At 33.3% G+C, this 23744-nt stretch overlaps 1 protein-coding gene across 2 annotated transcripts in view; it reads right to left on the reverse strand.

Annotated features, from left to right (window-relative positions):
- Positions 1-472: 472 nt before the first annotated feature.
- LOC105835033 (CDK5 regulatory subunit-associated protein 3) overlaps positions 473-23744 on the reverse strand; it is a 67459-nt gene continuing 44187 nt past the window's right edge. For both annotated transcript variants that reach the window (XM_036292615.1, XM_036292616.1), the window contains 7 exons: positions 22002-22240; positions 17486-17759; positions 16581-16705; positions 16239-16505; positions 11792-12003; positions 853-1024; positions 473-759 (listed from right to left, as the gene is read on the reverse strand). In XM_036292615.1, the coding sequence (XP_036148508.1) occupies positions 688-759; positions 853-1024; positions 11792-12003; positions 16239-16505; positions 16581-16705; positions 17486-17759; positions 22002-22240 (1361 nt within the window). In that variant the 3' untranslated portion in view covers positions 473-687. The remainder of the gene's footprint in view (positions 760-852; positions 1025-11791; positions 12004-16238; positions 16506-16580; positions 16706-17485; positions 17760-22001; positions 22241-23744) is intronic.

Here is a 23744-nt window from a genome sequence, read left to right on the forward strand (position 1 = left end):
TACAAAACACAAGCCCAATGCGGACACAGTAGGCCATGGATCCGCTGTGTGGGACTCTGCTTTTGCAGATTTGGTTATCTGAGTACTTTTATGTACAGGGTGTACCCAGAATAACTGCATGTGAAGTGTACCAGAAGATTCTTGATGTTAAATGAAGCAACTTTTGTCTTTACTAGAACTTAAATGATAGTTTTTAAATGAGAACTGTTTCTACGCAGTTAACATATGAGTTTGGCTGCGAGCCAGGAGTGGTACGCTGCGCGCGCGCCCTGATGTGCAATATTATGCAAATCATATCGGTTAATTTTTTTCATCTCACTAAAAATTTTGTTACGCAACAATAAGTTAAATTAAAATAAATCATTATTTTGAATAAAACTATTATGTTATGAAATATTTTCTCATCGATGTTACTGAAAGAAAAATATGGTACAGCGTTTTATTTTTTAATATTACAGAAATGGAACATTCAGTTTATTGAAATTTTATTAAAATTTTATTAATCTTCTTTCTCTTAATATCATAGTTCTATCAAAGTATTTTATCAAGGAAATAGATGTATAAAATATATAAATATTATATTGTATGTATTATAGTATTATACAATAGTAATATCATAGTTTTACCTTAGCATAGATACTTATTATTTATATTTGACATATAATTCAACAATTTTTCTCCTATTATCTATAACATGTTTATACCTCCAGTCAAATGTACAATCCTATTTTTGTACTTCTTAGAAATATCTTGCTCTATCTGTAATTAGATACAATCAAAAAATAACAAAATTTATTATTTCAAAATATAGCATTGCAAAAACTAAATGATAATTGAATAAAAATGACGTACCTCTGCTTGCAATTCCTTAGTTCTCTGTATAATAAGTTTTAATAGTAGGCGCAACTTATCGGTTTGATTCTGTATGTCATCTTGTTTCTGTCGCATGAGTTCTTGTTGTGTTAACATTTTATTTATCAGATTTAATTTTTGTTTTAAAGCAGTAGCCACTACATCCACGTACCTGCAATAAAATTGTACATAAAATTTAAAAATCTATTTTAAAAATATACACTACTACTCAAAAGTATCAGCACTAGAAACTTTTTGCATGTCATGAAAAGTATCGCGATAAAAACAAATCGTAGAAAAATTTCAAAAATGTACTTAGAAAAAAAAACAGAGTTTAGAATCTGTCTTTTAATTTCATCTCACTATTACTTTATTCTTAAATTTTATTTTTAAAAATTGAAAATTAATATTTCTTCTATATTTTTTAACTTAGAAACGCTGTAACTTATTAAAACATTATTATCCACAAACCATGTAACATTACTGTAATATTGTAAATATCGAAAATGGTACAAAAATATTTTATTAACATTTTAATTTTAACTTTGCGTGAAATGAAACATTTCAAAAATGTACTTGCAATATTTTTTATAATATACGTTTCTAAAATTTTTTAGAAACAAAAAAGTTTGCTTTCATATTTGAATTTTCTGTAATATTACAATAAAAATGTAAAAAATATATTATTTTAGAAATACATTTAAAACATTATAAATAAAAGTAATATTACATTTACATTACACAAATAATATTTCTATAACATATTAAACGCAATAATATACCCACATGGCATGTAACATTGTTAAAATATTGCAACGTTCGGAAATGGTATAGAAATATTTCATTAACATTTTAATTGTAACTTTACATCCGAAATATTTCAAAAATGTATTCGCTCCATGTTTTTATAAAATTGCGAATACAATATTCTAAAATCCTTTAAAAACAAAAAATTTGCTTTCATATTTAGATGTATCTGTAATATTACAAAAGAAAAGTGGCAAATATAATATTTTAAAAGTATTTTTAAGACATTATAAAAGTAACATTATATTTACATTGCACAAATAATATTTCCATAAAATATTAAACGCAATATTGTATTTAAAATATTTCTAATGTATTTCTGAAAGATTGCATAAGTAATAAAAAATTAAATTACACTTAAAATAGATACCATACGAAATTTTATTGTATTTGATATTTTTTTTATCAACTAATATTTTTATAAGATGTTCTATACTTTTGTCAAAACATTACATATATATCTTCGATAGATATTAGTGACCTGTTTCGAAAATAATTGCAACGCGTTTTCCAACTTAAAACTTAATTTTTTGCGTCCCAATCAATTTTAACCAACTTCATCACAAAAAAGAGCAAAAATAGATATTATTATAAATTATTCTATTTATTATTTCGTGAAAATCAATAAAAAACTGTAAATTTATATTTATTTATAAATCTATTATTTAACTATACATGTTTCATCTTTCTGACATCTATTGAACTGATTTATAACAAATATATATCTGTAAACATAAAGTACTCATCATGGATCATCACAAATTGTTAGTTCGCGTACGATCTTCGAGGTCAAGCAACGACGGCTAACAATTGGATAGGTAACTATTTTTCCAATTGTAGAAATTAAGCTATAATAGATGCAACTATAGTTCGGGTGGTCACGATATGTGTAATACACCATTGCGATGAAAGATTTGTGCAATGTGGGTATAAGCTAGACGAGACATGTACCCAAAATATTTTCTAAAATGTTTCTGTAATATTTACATGAATATGTTTTAGAAATATTATTGAAATATTGCAGAAATCTTTTAGCAAGGTTGCATTTGAAATAATCATGGACATTAAAACATTGTAGAAATGTGTTACAGAAACAGTCATGAAATATTTCTGTGATATTGTTGTAGAAGTGTAATATTTCAAATAAAATGTTTTAGAAATATTACATGCCGAGTGGGATATTTAAAATATTTTTGAAAACTTTAAAAGATTGTATTTTTTTATAATTGCTTAGAAAAGAATAAACTTTAAGAATCTGATTTAATATTAGCAAGATTTTAACGAAAAACTTGTGCAAAATGATAACAAACTTTTACTTTTTTCAATTAAAAAACACATGTTTGGTTTTTATGCGATACAAAAGGTTCGCATTTAAGGGGATACTAAACTGCTCTGTTTTATCATTAATTTTCGGACACCGAAATCTTTTTATTGATTGCACGGAATTGAAAATCCTTCTCCAAAATTAAAGTACAGATAATAACGCGGTGCGCTGCGATCGATTTCATACGAAAAACGAAAGAAAGTTAGAAAATTATAGTTTTGTTATCGACTTCTGTAGTCGACTCGTGAAAACATTGGCTGCGTATAAAAGTTTTAGACTTTGTACGTATAAAATAAGCATGGAGCGCACTTGGCATTTCAGCAAAGAACAATACTGTGCTTTTAGAATGAGCCTAGAAACCTTAGAAAAAAAGTTTTCGGTGTTTAAGAGGATCCTATCTGTTTTATCGTCAGAATTGTACAATTTGTTCCAATGTACAACTTTTTATTGCACTTACAGAATTAAAAATTCTCTACAATTAATTCTGGAAAAGGATTTCTAAATCTATAAAAGAAATACATACAAAATTTTGTTAATAACGTGCCCAAATGACTCTACATTATTGACCTCGATCAAGTTTGACAAGCAGTTTAGCATCCTCTTAAGGCGATGCTGGACTGCCTCTCAAACTTGATCGAGGTCGATAAGTAGAGTCATTCATGCACATCATTAATAAGATTTCGTATATATCTCTTTTATAAATTTAGAAATTCTTTTCCAGAATTAAAGTACACATATTAATATCCATCTGTAAATTGGACTTTATATCGAAGACAAAAAATATTTTTTTTTATTGCTCTACTTATCGACTTTTTACGCGTATATAACCTAAATTTTCGTTTTACAATTTCGTCGCAATTAGGCACTAAAATCTAATTTTCGAAACTCGACACTGTTTGTTCTCGTCGTCTACTAGTCTGTGAATACGAATTTCGTAGGTACAAACTGTAGATCTTTTATATTAAGCAAACATTGTTATGTGACAGCAAATTAACAATTTTTTCTCGTTTTTGGAGGAAATTCCACTCCACAGACTGATAGCAATGCGTATTCTTTTATTCTGGAGAAGGATTTCCAAATCTATAAAAGAAATAAAAAAATATTGTTAAACAAAAATTACTATCTTTTTGTTAGTAAAACAGACAACTTCAGCATCCCCTTAACAAATCAAACTTTCGCGTAGAGATTCTCAAAGTAGAGTCTTTGCTCTTTAATTTAAAAAAAAGTACATGTAATTTGGATGATTTTTCGCAAAGTTGCATCACTTTGAAGATTGCCTAAAAATCGATCAAAAATTTTGTTTCGTTTTTTTTGCGCCAGTGTAGGTAATAAAAAATTGAATCGTAATAAAATAGCTACTGTATAAAACTTCATTATATTTGATATTTTTGTTATTAACTAATATTTTTAAATAATATTGTTACGCCCCTGCCTGTTTGATCGGTCAGCTGTTCTGACCGATCGATATATTGATTTTTCCAAGAGGAGCGTTGTCAACTGTTGTTGGCTTGACAACGCGAATTAAAACTACGACCCAGCTAGCCATTTGCTGCCAAATTGTCAGCAGACTGCTAAAAATTTCTTGCGGAATCAGGCTACCAAAACCATGGCCTACTGTGTCCTCGAGTGCGCTCTAATTGCAAGCAAAAATTATTATCAAATCCTGATATCAAATTGGGTGCAACACCAGAGCAGACCTGTCACTAACAATACAATGACAAATTACCGCAGCAAATTGAGAACAGATGTTGCAACGTAAACTCACAGCAGATTTGCGCCAAATATGCAACAGATCTGTATTCATAAATAACGACAGATTGGCGACAGATTTGTCAAATCTTTCCATTTCTTCTTTCATCACAGTTATAATTTTATTTGAGAATCGATGTAAGCAATCTCCTAGGAAGATTTATTAATTCAGGAGTAGGAACAGATTAAATACCCACCAAACACCAAGTTACATGTAACGTACTTGTTAGTTGTAATTTCCCACTAAACAATGTAATTGTAATATAACACGTCTGTTATATTGCAATTATATTATTGAGTGGGAAATTACAACTAACAAGCACGTTACATGTAACTTTGTGTTTGCTGGGTAATTTATCCAACTCTCTCCTTAGCATCTAATATTTCCTATAGGAGGGCCTCAATTGACCTATCTATTTTCTCCCTTTAATTATATCGTAGGTGTATCATCTATTCTAGGTGCAATTAATTTCATTAAATTTCTTTGTAGTTAAATCTCATTCCAAAAAAATGAAAATACTACCAATTCTGTATCATAAAAGTATAATGTGGCGGTCCTCCGCCACATCGGACTCTTCCGCAGGCGCAGCGAAGGAAGATAATTTTTGCTTACCTTCGCGCTGCGAGTGGTCTTTATGTAGCGAGTTGACTGCATTTTACTCCCGAGAAAATAAGCCGCCTATCGACGGTGCCGCACTTTTTATTGCCAATTTGACATTTCGACAGATCTGTTGCATTTCTAGTATCAATCTGTCGCGTATTTTGACACACAAATGTTGTTGCATTTCTACAGGCAATTTGCTGACATTGTTTGCACTTTGGTGTTTGTCGTCAATTTGTTATCAATACTTTCAATAAATCTGCTCGCAGTTCCCTATTATTTTGTCATGTATTCTGATGACAGACGTTGCTAAATATTTGCTGAATATCTGCTAATAGTGTTTGCAATGACAAGATATGTTTCTCATTTGTCGCCTTTTTGGCAACAGAATTTGTTGCCAACATTTGTCACAGCAGAAATGGTTATAGGGGGAGTTAAATCTCGGTCTCGCGCTCGAGCAGATGTATATTGCCTGTCTCAGAATAGAACCGCTTGTTTACTAAGAGAGAGAGTGCTTCATTCATTTCCACGCTCGCGCGTAACAATGTTTTATAAGATTTTCAACATTTTTGTCTATACAAATGTATCTTTGACAGATTTAACAGGTGTGGTGACCTTGAAAATAAATGTAACGTGTTTTTTTTAAACTGTTGTGAGTGCATCACACTCACATATGGCATGTCGCAAGCGATAGAAGGTGTCGCATGACACCTCGCGCGCGGCCATCACCCGGCCTACATACCGGGCGTCGCGCCGGGAAATACACCCGGTTGCCCAAGACATAACACCCAAAATCATCTGATTTTGGGGTGGAATCCGCGTAGCCAGCAATTGCTGGCTAAGGAAGTACCCTGTCCAAAGGCCTGTGACCGCGGAAGTACCTTCCCCGGTCATACGCCCAAAAACGGTGTATATATACACCGAGTGACAGACAACGAGCGGGCTTTGCTACACATCATACAGCGACGAGCGTATGCCGCTCCGTCCTCTATATTTCATAAGTCACTGGTTAATGTATCAAGTGTAACCGAGACAGTAAATATATATATATATATATATATATTGTCACGACTTTTCCTGACCGGGAAAGCCGCGAGCAAAAAGCAGCGAGACCGATAGGGTAACCGGTACCCCCGATGCCGTGCTTGTCGCGCTCGGATCTCGGCCACGCGTTATCACGAAAAATTGTTGGGCGCCAGACGCGCTCGACGACGCGTCAATTCGCGAAAATCGTTACGCCAAGGTGTCCTCGATCCTCGCGCGACAATCTCGACCAGCTCTGCCTAACGGTAGAGGGGCGGGGTGAATCGTAAGGGAGCAGGCGAATGCGGTAACACGAAGTGGCGGACGACACACCAGAAAATTAGGCTCTGAATTTAACAAATAACGATCTTTATTAAAAATTAATAATCGGACGAAAACAATAATATCGCGGGACGCGGCATGCGGCGCTCCGACAATGCGGCGCCCCGGCGCGAGGCAAACCAAACAGAAACGCGAACGATACGCGGGAAGCTCCCGCGGTAGGCACGCGGCCGACAAGGACAGACGATGGAATCTCCCGCGCACAATGAATTTCGGACGTTCGAACGTGCCGACACTCCCGGCAACTAGAGAACGCGACCACGTGTCTCGCGGGGGTCACACAATAATCGCCGGCCGCTACCGCACTACACACCGTCGCGAAACCGGAAGTCCCGTCCACCCGCTACTCGCGACGCGATACTCGCTCGCGCGAGGGCTTTGCGGCGCGCCCGGTCGAGGGGAATCTCCGACGGAACCCACGCGTCTTCACGATCGTCCTCCCCGTGGCTCGGCGCCTCGGCGTCCCGCCCGCTTGCATCCGATATATTCCCAATCAATGACACGAACGTATGACCGCCCTGCGGTCCACGCGAGTCACGCACCAACACAAAAGCGGATGCAGAACGGGCCCGGGAACACCTCGCCGGCCGGCAACCGCTTACAGTAACTTCTCTGGACAGGCCACCTCACCGATAATGTCCTGGCGACGTCCTCCCTCGTCTCCAGGCTCGTCCCTTTCGTTTGGTTGCAGCCTCGCACTAGCCACACCGATAATTTCGATAAGGGACACGACACGCAACTTCACGGTAGGGCCGCTCGCACGCAAAAGCGGGGTGGATCGCGGTCGATCCCGGATCGACGCCGCGACCCCCCGTCCAGTCATGCGCATTGTTTCCGCGCCGCGACCCAATTGCTGCAAGGCACGCAGTCCTGCGTACGCAGGGACGTGCGCGCCGTAATCCTTCCGGGGGCCTCGCAGGCCCCCGCGAAATTCTCTTTCTCCCGCTGGGCCACTTCCCGAGCCGGGGCAGCGCACGCGGGGACCCCCGTTCCTCGTGAGAGGGCTCGACGCCTTCCTCGATGCGTTTTATCCCATCCGGGCTCCTCCACAGCCCTTCGGGACGTTCCGTCGTGGTGTTGGCGGGCACCGCCGCTCTAGGCTCCGGCCGTGGCCCCCCCAGGGCCACGCCGAATCCCCGTGCGGGCCGCGTGCTCGTCTCTCCCGGGCACCGGTGGCGTCCTTCCTCCTTCCCCGCATCGTCGTCGCTCTCTCTCCTCCTCTCTCTCGCTCTCTCTCGTCGCATTCCATCGGAAGACGGCCGCCGCGCAAAGAAATCAAAAATATAAGAAATTAATGCTACGCTCGCTAGGTCTGTCGCGGTTCCCCATGGAGATCCCCTCTCGCCTCTCGCCTATTTTCCCCGTACGGCGCGAAATCGCAGCCTGTGACGGGGGAGGAACGCTGCTACTCGTGGCAGCTGAGCTACCACGTCACAATATATATATATATATATATATATATATATATATATATATATATATATACTGTGATATTACAACTGGCTACAATCTCTCCAAGACCTGACCCGAGGAGTCACGACAGCGATCCCAAATTACCTGTGACCCCTTTATCTAAGAAGGGCCACAACAAAACTTAATTTTTTCGTGTTTTCATCATGTGACATAATTTTAATTAGCTTTGTGACAAAAACAAAGCAAAAACAGATGTTTTTATAAATGTCGTGTGGGATAGATAATTACTCTTATTAGAAACATTTGAATATAAGACAAAAGATAAAAAAACATTTTAATTATAAAAGAAGAAACAAAAAACATTTGTTTCTTCCAACAAAAAGAGCTTCCGGAAATGTAACCGTCCTTATATACCCCTAGTTCTGGTGATAGGGATGGGAGTGAGAGGAGGGGACGGTTATTCGTCCAATAGTAACACAGTTCATTGGTCTACTATTGGCCAACAGTTGACCAGAGAAGAACGGTTACAATCCAAGAGAGCTCAGTATCGGAGTTCCTAGCCCTGATGATGCAAACTGCAACGTTTGCGAAACGTCGGCGCAACGCTATATCAGGATGCGGCATGTATCCGGAAGCTCTTTCTATTGGAAGCAACGTCAATGGCCGTGAAAGCTTTAAGTCTAAAACATTTATGTTTGTTTTTGTAAAATTATATCTAAATTAATTATATAGTTTAAAACATTTTTTTTTAAGAAGATCAAAAATATTTAATAAATGGGCAACATGTGTATAATAGTATTGTATGATTATTAATTACTTATTAAATTTAAAATGCTTATAATTTTAATATATCTTTGGGCGTTTTCCAACAAGTAATACAGAAGGACACAATGTAACACAGTGAATAATTTCCTTGTTTAATATTGACAAACAATATATGTGATACTGTGTGCTCTGTGTTGCTTGCTGAAAAAAAGCTCATTATTTTTTATAAAAAAAAAATTTTTCAAAGTAATTGGATTGACAATCAGTTTATGTATATAAATATACAGAAAATACATTATTTGTTTATTTATATATTGTTATATGCAGTATTTTGAAAATAAAGACATAATATAATATATAATCTGAAAAAACTAATGGCATTTTGTGATCGGAACTGGGTTAAGCCATCTTAAGTTCTTTTCCAGTTTTCCTTTAGAACTGGCCAATCACAGTTACACAGTTATTTAATATAGCATAATGTGATTGGTCAATCCTTGAAAAAAAGGGAACCCTGAGATGGGTTAACCCAGCTGCGGTCAAAAACAAAATAATTCATTTTTTCTTTTTTAACATTATATGCGCGTATGCACTGTAACTTTTAAATAATAAAATATTTCCAAATTTAACACAAAAGCGATATAAATTTGATATAAATATAAATATAATAAACTTATGTAAACGAGTGAGGCCCGATTGCGCACATAAGCGATTGGACACAGATCCGATTGCACACGACCCGTTTGCACACGGACTCGATTGGACACAGACTCGATTGCACACCGACCCGATTGCACACGGACCCGATTGCGCACTGACCTGTTTGCACACGGAAGTGATTGCGCACCGACCCGTTTGCACACGGACCCGATTGCGCACCAACCCGATTGCACACGACCTGATTGCACACGGACCCGATTGGACACGGACTCGATTGGACACAGACCCGATTGGACACGGACTCGATTGCACACAGTCTCGATTGCACACCGTCTTGATCGGACACAGTCCCGATTGAACACGAACTCGATTGGACACAGATCCGATTGCACACGACCTGTTTGCACACGGACCCGATTGCACACGGACCCGATTGCACAGGGACCCGATTGCACACCGACCCGATTGCGCACCGACCCGATTGCACACAGACCCAATTGCACACGATACGATTCCGCATCGCAGAATAATGCAAAAAAACAACTTGTGTGGATAGCACAGCATAAAATTTTTATATTTTACAAATTTATTTTTTAAAAACATTTTTTAAATTATATAATTGTTTTCATAAATGATTTAGAAATTATTATTAACAATATATAAAATATATTTTTAAAATGTACTAAAAAATATTCATGGTATATAAGCCCAAAATATTTTTGTATTTTTGTATAATAGCATAAATATTTATTTTTAATATTTTCATAAATATTTATCATAATTATTTTATACTTGGCAAACTCAGACATAAAAATACGTACAAAATATTTATTATAATATTTTTCTTTCTTATACATATTTTATAGTCGCAAACCTATGTGGTGCAAAAAACGCTTTGTGCAGACACATACGCACGCACGCACACACACACACGGGAGGGGTGCAAGGGGGGCTTCGCCCCCCTCCCACACCCACTCCGTCCAAGTCGCTAACCCATGTACTATCTGAAATGCAGAATCGTATCGTGTGCAATCGGGTTCGTGTGCAAACGGGTCGGTGCGCAATCGGGTCCGTGTGCAATCGGGTCCGTGTGCAATCAGGTCCGTGTGCAATCGGGTCGGTGCGCAATCGGGTCATGTGCAATCGAGTCGATACGCAATCGGGTCGGTGCGCAATCGGGTCCGTGTGCAATTGAGACCATGTCCAATCGAGTCCGTGTCTAATCGGGACTGTGTCTGATCGGGACAGTGTGCAATCGAGACTGTGTCCAATCAAGTCCGTGTCCAATCGGGTCTGTGTCCAATCGAGTCCGTGTGCAAACGGGTCGTGTGCAATCGGATCGTGTGCGATCGGGTCGGTGCGCAATCGGGTTTGTGTGCAATCGGGTCCGTGTGCAAACGGGTCGGTGCGCAATCGGGTCCGTGTGCAATCGGGTCGGTGTGTAATCGGGTCCGTGTGCAATCGGGTCTGTGTCCAATCGGGTCTGTGTCCAATCGGGAAATACTACTGTGTCCAATCACTTATGTGCGCAATCGGGACAGTCCCTATGTTATGTAAACAGTTTACGAGGAATCGGCTTCGCTTGACTATGTATTTGGTGAGAAACCGTGTTTTCCTCGCATTACCTGTCTATTGCACTTGTTATTGTTCGTTATATTTGCCTATTGTACCTATTGTGAATTTGTCTCGTGAGGGGCTGAGTCACCGTGAGCGGAATTTCTGTCCCGCTACGAGAATTAAGACAAGTTCGAAGAAGACGTTTCGATTCTCGGGATTGGTCCGTGTCGAATAATCGGGAATCCCGGAAAGCTATATAACTGGAAATGCGAGCGAAGACTGTGTACGATTGAAAAATAGAAACGAGTACGACAATTAGTGTAACATTGATCGCTCTAGGGGCGGATTTTTCTCTTGTCTTTCTATTGAACTTTCCCGTTAACACTTATGATAAAAAATGTTAATTTGTATATTTTTTATTCATATTATTTCTCATTTATTATATATTTTTTAAGATATAATAGTAAATAAATGTTCATATTTCATTATTTACTACTAATACTTCAAATAAATATCTTATAATTTTTAATTTGTCATTTCTTATATTAAATATTTTATTACATAAATATTTAATAACAAAAATAATAATTATCTATAGTAAAATTAGATACTAATAATGTTTTTATTACTTTAAGGATCATTTTACATAATTTTAAAAATAAACTATTTATTAATTAGAAAACTTCATTAATTAATTATACCTTGGATAATGTTTGATGTTATGCAAGTGCTGGACATCGCTATGCAATATGTCAGAGAGAATAACTTGAACGTTATCCAACATACTTTGAGTGGTCTCTATAGTAGAAAGTTGTAAAATAGACGAAGCATCCTGCATCTGGCTAAAGCTAAGTAGATTGTTCTTATCATCGCCTTTAAATTCGTATAGACGTAATTTCATAAATGCCTCTAGCTAAAAAAAAATATATATTTAAATGAAAATGTAAAGTAACAAGTTTCTCACAAAAGTATATATAAAGTGTTCCGCGAGGAAATCAACAAACTTTTCTTTTATATTATTTCATAATAATTTATTTTATTAAGTGAATGTTGTTCTCCTAATTATATTTGTTTAAAATGTTCTTCTTTTCTATTTGCAAACTACTCGTACTGTAGAACGTCATTAATTAATTTATCTATGTTCAATGAAATTTTTAACAAATAATACAATTCAGAAAATAATAATCACCTAATAAAATTATAAAATAAATTAGATATTAAACTATGTAAATAACACGAGAAGTAAGAAAAAGTGTTATTTCTAGATCGAAGTGGAGAAATCTTGTAAAATTTTCAGATAAATTTTATATTTTGTTTATTTTTTAAACTGTATTCCTATGTGGTTATGAGACAATCATAAACTGAAATATCTCAGATTAAATTAATCATCAAAAACAATATTATAAACATTTCAAAAAATTGTAAAGAACTTATTGCAAAAAGTATTACCCCAAGATTCAAATCTGGAATTCCTTTATTGTTCTTTAATGGATGTCATATCAATTCATCTACCGGAGATGCACATACTTACACACGCGATAATAATATAATAAAATTCATTATTAAAAATTTTAAATATCTATTATTTTTTGTCCTTATTACAATTTCAGGTATGTAAATATGAAACCGGAATTTTTGTATAGAAAATATACATTTATTGTATGAAAATGATAAAAAAATATTTTATTCGAAGTATTGCCCATCGCTAGGTATACATTTTTCCTATCTCTCTGACAATTTGTAGATGCCACGCCAAAAAAACCGTTTCTCTTTTGAGGCAAACTAGTCATCGAGCCATTTTCGTACATTTTCGTAAAATGTGAAGCGCTGCTCAGCAGGTGCGTGTCCCATCGATGCAAATAATATACAATAAGTAATAATCAGATGGAGCCAAGTCTAGTAAGTAAGCCGCATACAAAAGTATTTCCCAACCAAACGCCTCGATCGTTTCCTTGACTGGTTTTGCTATATGTGATGGTGCATTATCATGAAGCAAAATCACTTTGTGTTGTCTTTTTTAATATTCTGGTTGTTTTTCACGCAAAGCTTGATTCAAATCAATCATTTGTTGTCGATAGCGTTCAGTATTAACGATTTCGCCAGGTTTTAGCAGCTCATAATAGAACACATCCAATAAACACAGAACATTAATTGTCTTCCGTCCATAGCGATTTGGCCTTGCAGTCGATGTGGATGGTTTGCCTGGAGTTACCCATGATCTTTTACGCTTAAAATATATCCGGCGACTTTTCATCACCAGTCACAATTTGATGAAGAAATGACTTTCTTTTGTAGCTGGCGAGCAGCATTTCGCAAGTGGTTTTTCGGTTTTTCTGCTGTCTTTCATTTAGTTCATGTGGAACCCATTTCTCCATCTTTTGGATCTTTTCCATGGCTTTCAAACGTATGGAAACGGCTTCTCGTGTCACATTTAATTGATCCGCGAGTTGTTGCGTTTGAGCGTTATCCTCATCCAACAATGCTTGCAATTCGCCGTCTTCAAACTTTTTCGGTGGTCTTCCACTTTCTTCGTTTCTCACGTCAATAATGATAGTTCAAGAAAATTATTTACGTAACATTTATTTAATGTCTATTTTTAATATTTATTTTATATTAAAAAAGTATTTAAAATAATATTTTAAAAAATATATATTTAATATTGATTTAATATTTATGTTTCAATCATTAATTAATTAAAATAATGATTTAGTACAAATATTTATATAACATTTAATGCGGGGGAGTCCCACTTGCCTGCAATTCCAATTGCCTACAGCTTCATTTGCATACAAATTTAGCAGAGCTGCTCAATTGCTTACATTCCCAATTGCCTACAATCTCAATTGCCTACAGCTTCGTTTGCAGACACGAAAATAATTAAGGTACAAGAGTAGGATTGCACACATGACATTATTGCGCATGTGCACATCGCACACATGACATTATTACGCTTATACACATTGCACGCATGATACTAATACGCTCATACACATTGCACACATGACATTATTGCGCACATACACATTCACACATGACAATTACCACATGGGTTTGCGACTTTCCAGGCATCCCTACCGACAAGGTGGGTGCGGGAGGAGAAGGGCGATGCCTCTCTCCTCCCCCCTTGCACTCCCCGTGTGCGTGCGTGCGTGCGCGTGTGTGTGTGTGTGTGTGTGTGTCCACGCTTCGTACTGTTCCACATGGGTTTTCCACATGGCGACTTTCCATGCAAAGCAAGGTCTACCTATTTTCCTTTTTATTTTTAATCTACTTTTATTTTTATTTTTAATATGATATATCTCAAACTAAAGCAGTTAGCTCTATAATAAGATCTATACAATTTTTTGTTGAGCATAAAAAATATTATCAAAAACCATTGTCAAATCAAGGCACCCAAGTTATTAGAATCGTCCCTTCAGAGTGTATGAGCGCAATGATATCATGTGTGCAATGTGTATGAGCATAATAAGGTCATGTGTGCAATGTGCATATGCGCAATAATGTCATGTGTGCAATGTGTATGAACGCAATAATATCATGTGTGCAATGTGTATGAACGTTTTATTATAATATCATGTGTGTAATGCGTTTAATATTGTTTCTGTAACTTATGTGTGCAATGCGTATGAGCATAATAATATCATGTTTGCAATGTGTATGAGCGTAATATTATCGTGTGTGTAATGTGTATGTGCGAAATAATGTCATGTATGCAATGTGTACGAGCGAAATAATGTAATGTGTGCAATCCTACTCTTGTACCTTAATTATTTTCGTGTGTGCAAACAAAGCTGTGGGCAATTGAGATTGTAGGCAAGTGAAGTCCTCTCCGAGAACCCAATCAACAATATTTTTTAAATGTTTTTTAAATATTTATTTTTAATTATTTTTACATTATTAGGGTTTACTTTACAAAATGTTTATTAAATATTTAACAGAGCAAAAATATTTTTTCATATGTTATTCCACATATATTCTATTTCGCATATGTAAAAGTGAGTAAAAAAACTGTAAAACTTTATATTTATTTATAAAAATATAAGTTAACTATATATGTTTCAGCTTTCTAACAACATCTATTGAAATGATTTATAACAAATATGTATGCATAAACACGAAGTATTCATGGATCATTACAAAGTGTTATGTTGCATACGATCCTCGAAGTTAAGCAACGTCGACGATGGCCAACAGTTGGATGGATGATCGTTTTTTCGGGCGCAAAAATTAAACATGTTCTAACAGATACGACTGTGACTTGACTGAAACATGTAGTCTTCTCTTCCTTACAAAATTATCGTAGAAATTAAACGATGCTATTATAGATTAGTGAAATTAGGTTGAATTTATCAAAATTATTTATAATATAATTAATTTTTTGCTTTTGTTGCAATAAAAATTTAATAAGAATATTCGGATGAGTCAAAATGGACACCCTTACATGCGCCGCGAATGTTGTGGCACGGCATAAAATTAACACAGAGAGAAACCGGAATTATTCGAGATAAATGTTTAAAAAATAGTTTTTAAAACGTTAAAACAGACATTTATTAAATGTTAAAAAAACTTTTTTAATTTTAAAGCAAATGTGTATTAAACATTAAAAAAAAGAGAATTTATTTCATTATTTTTAACGTTTTTAAAAATGTTTTTTCAAATAATTTTTAAATATTATTGAAAATATTTTTTTTTATTTTGCTGATTGGGGAGCATGCTCACCTAAGCTTCGACAAGCATTCGATGCAATTCTGCAGCAGTTTTCTTCAAATGGTAACAGAAAATCAATGCTGTCCAAATCGTATAGTTTCCAGGCACAAAATTCGACATGTTCAACGCTATTAAAAACTATGCTGTTGTGTGAAACTTGTATTGTTGTGAGTTGAAAATCTTTATCAGATGTCAAAACAAGAAAATGGCGCCAATGACGCGGTTTGACGGTAACTACATTGACAGCTAGCGCCATCTATGGACAAGTTCCAGTTTTATATTTACAGACCTGATATTTAAAAAATTATCTTTAAATATTAAAAAATTGTCTTTATTCAATTGACCTATAGTAGTGTATCTGAGTTTTTTAATTTAGAATTACTTCTGAAACAAAAAGTTTATCAGTTTTCTCGCGGAAAATCTTATATTTATTTATCATACTTCAAACAGCTGATTGATAAATTCGGATCTTGTTGTTGGATTATCTAATATTGTGTACGCTTCGGATCCTGTAGCCATGCCGCCTTCGTGATCCGCCGCTTCTACAACTATACCTGATTCCTCCAGAGAGATATTATAATCTATTTCTTTCGCAGTAGATTGTTCCGTACCTTCATCTCCCCAATCAATATCACCTTCTGCATCCAAATTAACTTCCTCGCCAAAATCAATCTTTCCGTCTAGATCCAAATTACCGAAATCAATGGCCTATAGAGAATGCTTAGAATAATAACTCAATCAAACCTTCACTTTTGTTATAAATATTGCAAAAAGTACTCATACATCGGCGTCCACATTAAGCCTCCCATTATTTTCATCTTCATCTGTTTTAATATTTAATGGCGGCTCAATTATCGATGTGGGTATTTCTCCGTAAGTGTATTCAAAGATCGTCGTGTTTCCTTTTTCTGTAAATATCAATATGACAGTATATCGTGTTTTTTATTCAAATATTATATTATAAAACATTCTTAAATAGGCATTCTCGCTTTTTTATCTTCTTCTATTGTATTTCAATAAATAAATTTTTTTTAATTTTTTAATAATTTAAATCAAGAAAAAAAAGAAAGAACAGATCTAAGTAATCAAGTTGCAATTTTTTAAATAACATTTTAATTAATTAATTGCAAAATTTTATATAAGTTTTTTTTAATAAGATTTTTTTTAACAGTTGTTACACGATTCATCTAGTTTTAGTTCGATTAACTCAAAATTTTTAGAAGATTTTTACAACATATTTTTCTCTTGTACACAACTTACAATCAAAGATTTTAATTTTTCAATTTTTTAGGTAAGAAAAGAGAAAAAATCCAAAATTTTTTCAAAATTTTATCAATTACAACCTTATACATATATAACAATTTGTTAACTTATAATTAGTTAAAGATCGGGCGAGAACCTTTATATAGATAAAGACTTTCTTTTAATTTTTCTTTCAAATTTAGACATCTTCATGGTAACGATGATTTTTTCTTGACATATTCGTATAAATTTGCAAATAATTATTAAAAATTATTTACCAATGTTTGAAAAAATTTGTAAAAAGCATTCAAATATTAAAAATAAATATACCACACACAAATAGTTTATAATTTAATAACTGCATTTTCAAAATAAATTCCAAAAAAGTTACAAAATACTGCTGAAAGCAAGAGAATCCCTTTAAAATAATAATTTTACAAATGTACCAATAACGTATTTAATCATCGGCACGCAATCACTATTATATTGCTGGCAGAAAGTAAATTCAACAAACGCGCTGTAGAAGTCCACAACCTTGTCCAAGCTTTTCGTCTTCTCCGCTATTTTCTGATAAATTTCCGACAATTCTTTCACCTTGTCCATTAACTCATATCTAACTGTATTATAACCAGTTATACCTAATTGTTTGCATAGTGCATTGTACTCTGTATGTGCAATATTTTCTGATTTTTTATATTCTGCTTCTTTCCTTTCAAATTCCTGCCAACATAATTTTATATGCACTTACGCAAGGACAAAATAAATAAATATTATAATAACATTACATATATATTACTGTTTAAAAGCTTCAATACGCTTGAGACATTTCACGAAAATTTAAGCATAACAAAATTCCTAAAATTAACAAAAAATTGTAATTAAATACATTCTAATATTTTCCCTCTTTATTTCTTTTTCTGTAAATTCTTTTAAAAGTTAAAAACATTTTCTATCAAAAACGAATTTTTTGATATAATAAATTCGATATTATTACGAGAAAATTATTACATTAATTTAAAAAAGACATTTTAAATCTTAAAAAGATTTCTTTAAAATAACTTTTGTTAATTAAAAAAAATTTTTCTTAATTTTTGTTTGATAAAGTTTTATCAAGCACTTTAAAGTAAAAAAATTTGAAAAAAGATTTCAAATTAATCTTTAATTCAATTATCAATTTTTAATTTTGTATAAAAAAACAAAATAATAATAAAACTAAAATCAGTATATTCATAATCGAATTTTTTCCAGACTGTCTTAAGTAATGTCTTAAGGTGTTATCAGCTTTGGATTTTACTGATAACATTTTAAGATAATACTTAAAATAATTTTAAATATAAGAGTTGAATATAAAAGTTGAAATTATGAATACCTCATGGAAGAAAAGTAAGATGTATTTATACCGAGAGCGTGTTTGCATTCATTCTATCACATTATATCAGTTGTTTTCATTTTTTAATTCTTGAATAACATATTGAATTTATCTACAATATAGCAAAACGTTATTAGAACAAAATCTTAATTATTAACTGTTCAGAAATGTGTGCAATAGTATTCTTTATTTTCTTTACATGAGTAACCTAAAAGATTTAAAGTTCTACATTTCCTCTTTAAAATACTTTTAATACTCTTGTCGTCGATACTTTTCATTATGTCTTTGTAAGAAAAGTGTGCTAAAACTTTTAAACAGTAATATATAATTAAATCAATATATAATGCAACATTGGGCAAAATTTAATCAATTTATCAATTAATAATTACGATTAAAAGTTTAGTTCTTGATTATAACAAATAACATTTTTTAGTTGGTTTGAATAAATCTTAAGCGTTAATTCAATTTTTAATCAACAAAACTAATTTTAAAAAGTATTATACATAAATGATTAATTTAATCGATTGACGATATATAATTACTGCCGATTAAAAAAAAATTGTTAGTTTAGTCACTCACGTGTAGAATTGATTAATATAAAAAATATAAAAGTTATTGAGTAATACCGATTTGAAAATCTTTCCGTTATAACAATTCCTTAAATTTGTAATTGTTAATCAAAATTATAAATATAATACATAAAATATAATTAAAAATTAAAACTTAATCATTTTTTAATCAACAGTGTTTGATTTATTTCAATAATTAATTAAATCAATCGCGATTATGTTACTTATTAAATTTTAGTCAATTAGTTTTAAGCGAAAAGGACCCTGTACAATTTATATGAAAAAAAAGCTAGGTCAATTTCCTTGAATTTTTTATATATTGTAGATCTTAAAGCCCTAATGAAAAATTACAATTTGTGCGACCTTTTTATGTCTAGTTTCGAAGATAAAAATTTTTGAATATTATTGTTATTTTAAGGTTTACTGCGTGAGTTTGCACTTGTCAACTTGCTCGCATATGTATATATACACATATATTTGCATGTATAAATGTCGTGACACTCTGTGTGTGTGGGGGGGGGCGTACGTGTGTGGGTGGGTGCGCGCGCGCGCGCGTGTGTAAATCCTGCTCTTGACGTTACTCAGAATCAACGGCGTAGACGTGGCAGAAATCTGATCCAGTGTGTGTGTGTGTGTGTGTGTTTGTGTGTGTGTTGTGTGTGTTACAGCAGAGATAAGCAAAATCCAAATGATCTAATACTCATTAATGAATAATAACGATATAATATTAACACCCCCCTTCACACACACACACACACACACACACACACACACACACACACACACACACACACACACACACACACACACACACACACACACACACACACACACACACACACACACACACACACACACACAGTGTCACAAACAGTTATACATGCAGATATATGTGTATACCCAGATAGCCAGTATGATATAATAAAGATATTAGCATCTTGCTACGCATTTATGTCGTCCTTTGTGCTGTTGTTTGCTAGCATTCGATGTCGGAAATAAAATTCTTTGCACGTTTCGAACATTATGCTAGCATTACTTAAGATCAGTGTCGAATGCTAGCAAATAACAGCACAAGGGACGACGTAAATGTGTAGCAAGATGCTAACATCTTTATTAGCAATATGAGAACAATTTGTGCTCATACATACATTTGTGGCTATCTGGTATATGTATATACATATGCGAGCAAGTTGACAAGTGCAAATTCCCCAGGCAACCAGCTGACGTCGAAATGACGTAAATTTACGTGATTTTTGTCACTAATTGGTGACTATGACCTAAAATTGACGTTATTTTAAACGTCATAACAATCACATCAGTATATACGTCATAAGTATACGTTATATATGACGTAACTATTGGTCTTTGGAGTGACGTCAGTTGGAAAAAGTAAATAAGACGTCATAATGACGTTATTTAAATGACGTCCCTGATGGAAATATTATATTAGTAAAATTTTTACTGAAAATTTCTCTCAATTGACCCCTTTTCACTAAGATTCAGTAAGATTCGTTAAATTTAATTAAAATTTATTAAGGTTTCTTTAAGATTCATTAAAATTCATATAATTTATTTTTTTGTTAAATAACATTAAAGTAAATTTAATAAATTTTATAAAATTTTAATGAATTAAATAAGTTTTAATAAATTTTAACAAATTTTATACATGAGTTTTAATAAATTTTAATGAATTTAATAAATTCCAATGAAATAGGTCAATTGAAAAAAATTTTCAATAAAATATTTGACCCGTTCGACGACTCATCAGAGGTTATTTAAATAACACGGTTTTGTTAAAAAATTGTGTATATTTATGTATTATGCGTAAATATTTCGTACATTCAAACGTCAAGTTACTACAAGTTTCATGTTTCTGACATCTATTGATGAACTGATCTATAATAAATATGTATTCATGAGCATCAAGTGTTCATGGATCATCACAAAGTGCTAGGTTGCGTACGATCTTCGAAGTCAAGCAACGTCGACGGCGGTTCAGAGTTGGATGGGTGACTGCGGAAGTTAACGATGCTTGTTGAGAAACAACGTAAATTTTTTTTTTTACATTATAATTATGTTATTTCGATATTATCACAATGCAAGTATACTGCATATATAGGACATGTGCCCAAAATATTTTCTAAAATGTCAAAATAACGGCGACTTTTACTACCTGGGATAGTCATAAAAATGGCGTAAGTAAACGTCATTAACCTGACGTCATTTTTGACGAGACAAACTCACGTCGTCATTACGTCAATTTGACGTCATAAACTGACGTCGAACGGGTCAAAAACTGACGTTATATTCACGTCATTTCGACGTCAGCTAGTTGCCTGGGTCATGCAGTAAACTTTAAAATAGCAATTTTCAAAAATTTTTATCTCCGAAACTAGACATAGAAAGGTCGCACAAATTGTAATTTTTCATTAGGGCTATAAGTACTACAATATATTAAAAATTCAAAGAAATTAACCGAGCTTTTTTTTCATATAAATTGTGCGAGATTCTTTAATTAAAAACACAATTAAAAATTTAAAAATGACGTTATAAAAGTATCGGCATCTTACTTCGTGTACAATTTATTGGTACATTGGTTAAATATTATTAAAAATAAACATATTAACTTAAAATAACATAAAACTTAAATAACACACTTTTAATTTTTTTTAAATTTTATTTAAAGAGATATATATACACACAGTGTTTGGACGTTTCAGCTGCAGTTTCAGCTTCTTTAATAAATATTTATTAAATTCAATGCTCTTGAATGAAGATTCCATAAGAACATTCTAAATGCTATTTTCGATTTTTAATTGTGTTTTCAAAAGTCTTCTGTTTTTTTGTGTTTTCAAAATTAAACTGTTTTAATCGATTAATTATACAAAATTGTTCGACAATTTCATTAACTGATTACATTCATGAACATATTTTAAAATTTTGTCGATTATTTTAATAAACAAATAAATTAATCGATTAATACTCAACACGGATATAATCAAATCATTACAAAAATTAATTTACAATTAATGATTGTTCCAATTTTTGTATCTGTTTCTTAATACTGGGAACCTCATAATTCACATTTCTCATAAGCATTTGTGCAGCTTCGGCAAGATATACATGATCTTTTTCATACAATCGTAAGATTTCCTGCCAATCCTTCATTCTCTGTGAGCCATAACGTCCAAATAAATTTTTTGTGTCTGCTTCCGTTTCTTTCAAGATTTCTATAATTTTCACGCAATGAAAATAATTTATATCTGTAAAAGAAGCAAAATGATAATTCTATAATACTTATAAACATCAATAAGGATAGAACTGTACAAAAAATGGCATCAAAACTAATGTGTTCTATTTAAGAGGATGCTAAAGTCGTGTTTTATCGACATTCTGTTCAACCATTTAGTTTCGAATTGAATTTACAGAATTGATAATCCTTTTACACTTTTAAAGTACGTACACAAATAAACCCAGGGACGATTAGATAAAGACCAAAAATGCAAAAAATTTTTTAAAGTTTATTTGTTTATAAAAATATTTGCTTCAAAATACAAGTTATGTAGCTTATACGTACAAATAAATGGTGTTCCTGAATTCGGAATAGATTGAGGAATAAAATTATAATCGTCAAATTACGATTACAAAAAAAGTATAAAAAAGATATTTTGATCACATAAATACGTTTTTTACGACTTGTAATCGTAATTTGACAAATATAGTCTTATTCCTTTTATTCCAAACCGCGAGACACCATTTATTTGTAAGTATAAGCTATATAATTGTATTTTAAAGCAAATTTTTTCAGGAACAAGGATAAATAATCACTCTGCATTATCGACCTCAATCAAGTTCAATGGGCAGTTTAGCATTCTCTTAAGGGGATACTAAACTGCTCTGTTTTATCATTAATTTTCGAACACCGAAATCTTTTTATTGATTGCATGGAATGGAAAATCCTTCTCCAAAATTAAAATACAGATAATAACGCGGTGCGCTGCGATCAATTTCATACGAAAAACGGAAGAAAGTTAGAAAATTATAGTTTTGTTATCGACTTCTGTAGTCGACTCGTGAAAACATTGGCTGCGTATAAAAGTTTTAGACTTTGTACGTATAAAATAAGCATGGAGCGCACTTGGCATTTCAGCAAAGAACAATACTGTGCTTTTAGAATGAGCCTAGGAACCTTAGAAAAAAAGTTTTCGGTGTTTAAGAGGATCCTATCTGTTTTATCGTCAGAATTGTACAATTTGTTCCAATGTACAACTTTTTATTGCATTTACAGAATTAAAAATTCTCCACAATTAATTCTGGAAAAGGATTTCTAAATCTATAAAAGAAATACATACAAAATTTTGTTAATAACGTGCCCAAATGACTCTACATTATCGACCTCAATCAAGTTTGACGAGCAGTTTAGCATCCTCTTAAGAGGATCCGGGAGTGACAGAGTTACCGACATTTTTGGGAGAACTTGGATTTTCAAATTGAAATAAGAGAATGCAAAATTCTTTTACAGGATTAAAGTATGCACAAAAATAAAAGGGACGACGTACGATTTGTTCTGATAAATACAAAAAATTGTTATTCATTAGTCATCACCTAATAACAATATTTGTTTTATAGGAAAAATCTACAGTTTATATGTATAAAATAATCACGTCGCCCCCTAGAAAAAACTCTCAAAAATAATATCGTGCAATTAAAAATAAGATTAGAAACCTAGAAAAAAAGATTCGCATTCCGCAAATTGGAAAATAAAAA

Source organism: Monomorium pharaonis, chromosome 10 (assembly GCF_013373865.1).
Source record: "Monomorium pharaonis isolate MP-MQ-018 chromosome 10, ASM1337386v2, whole genome shotgun sequence".
In the NCBI taxonomy this organism is placed as follows: Eukaryota; Metazoa; Arthropoda; class Insecta; order Hymenoptera; family Formicidae; genus Monomorium; species Monomorium pharaonis.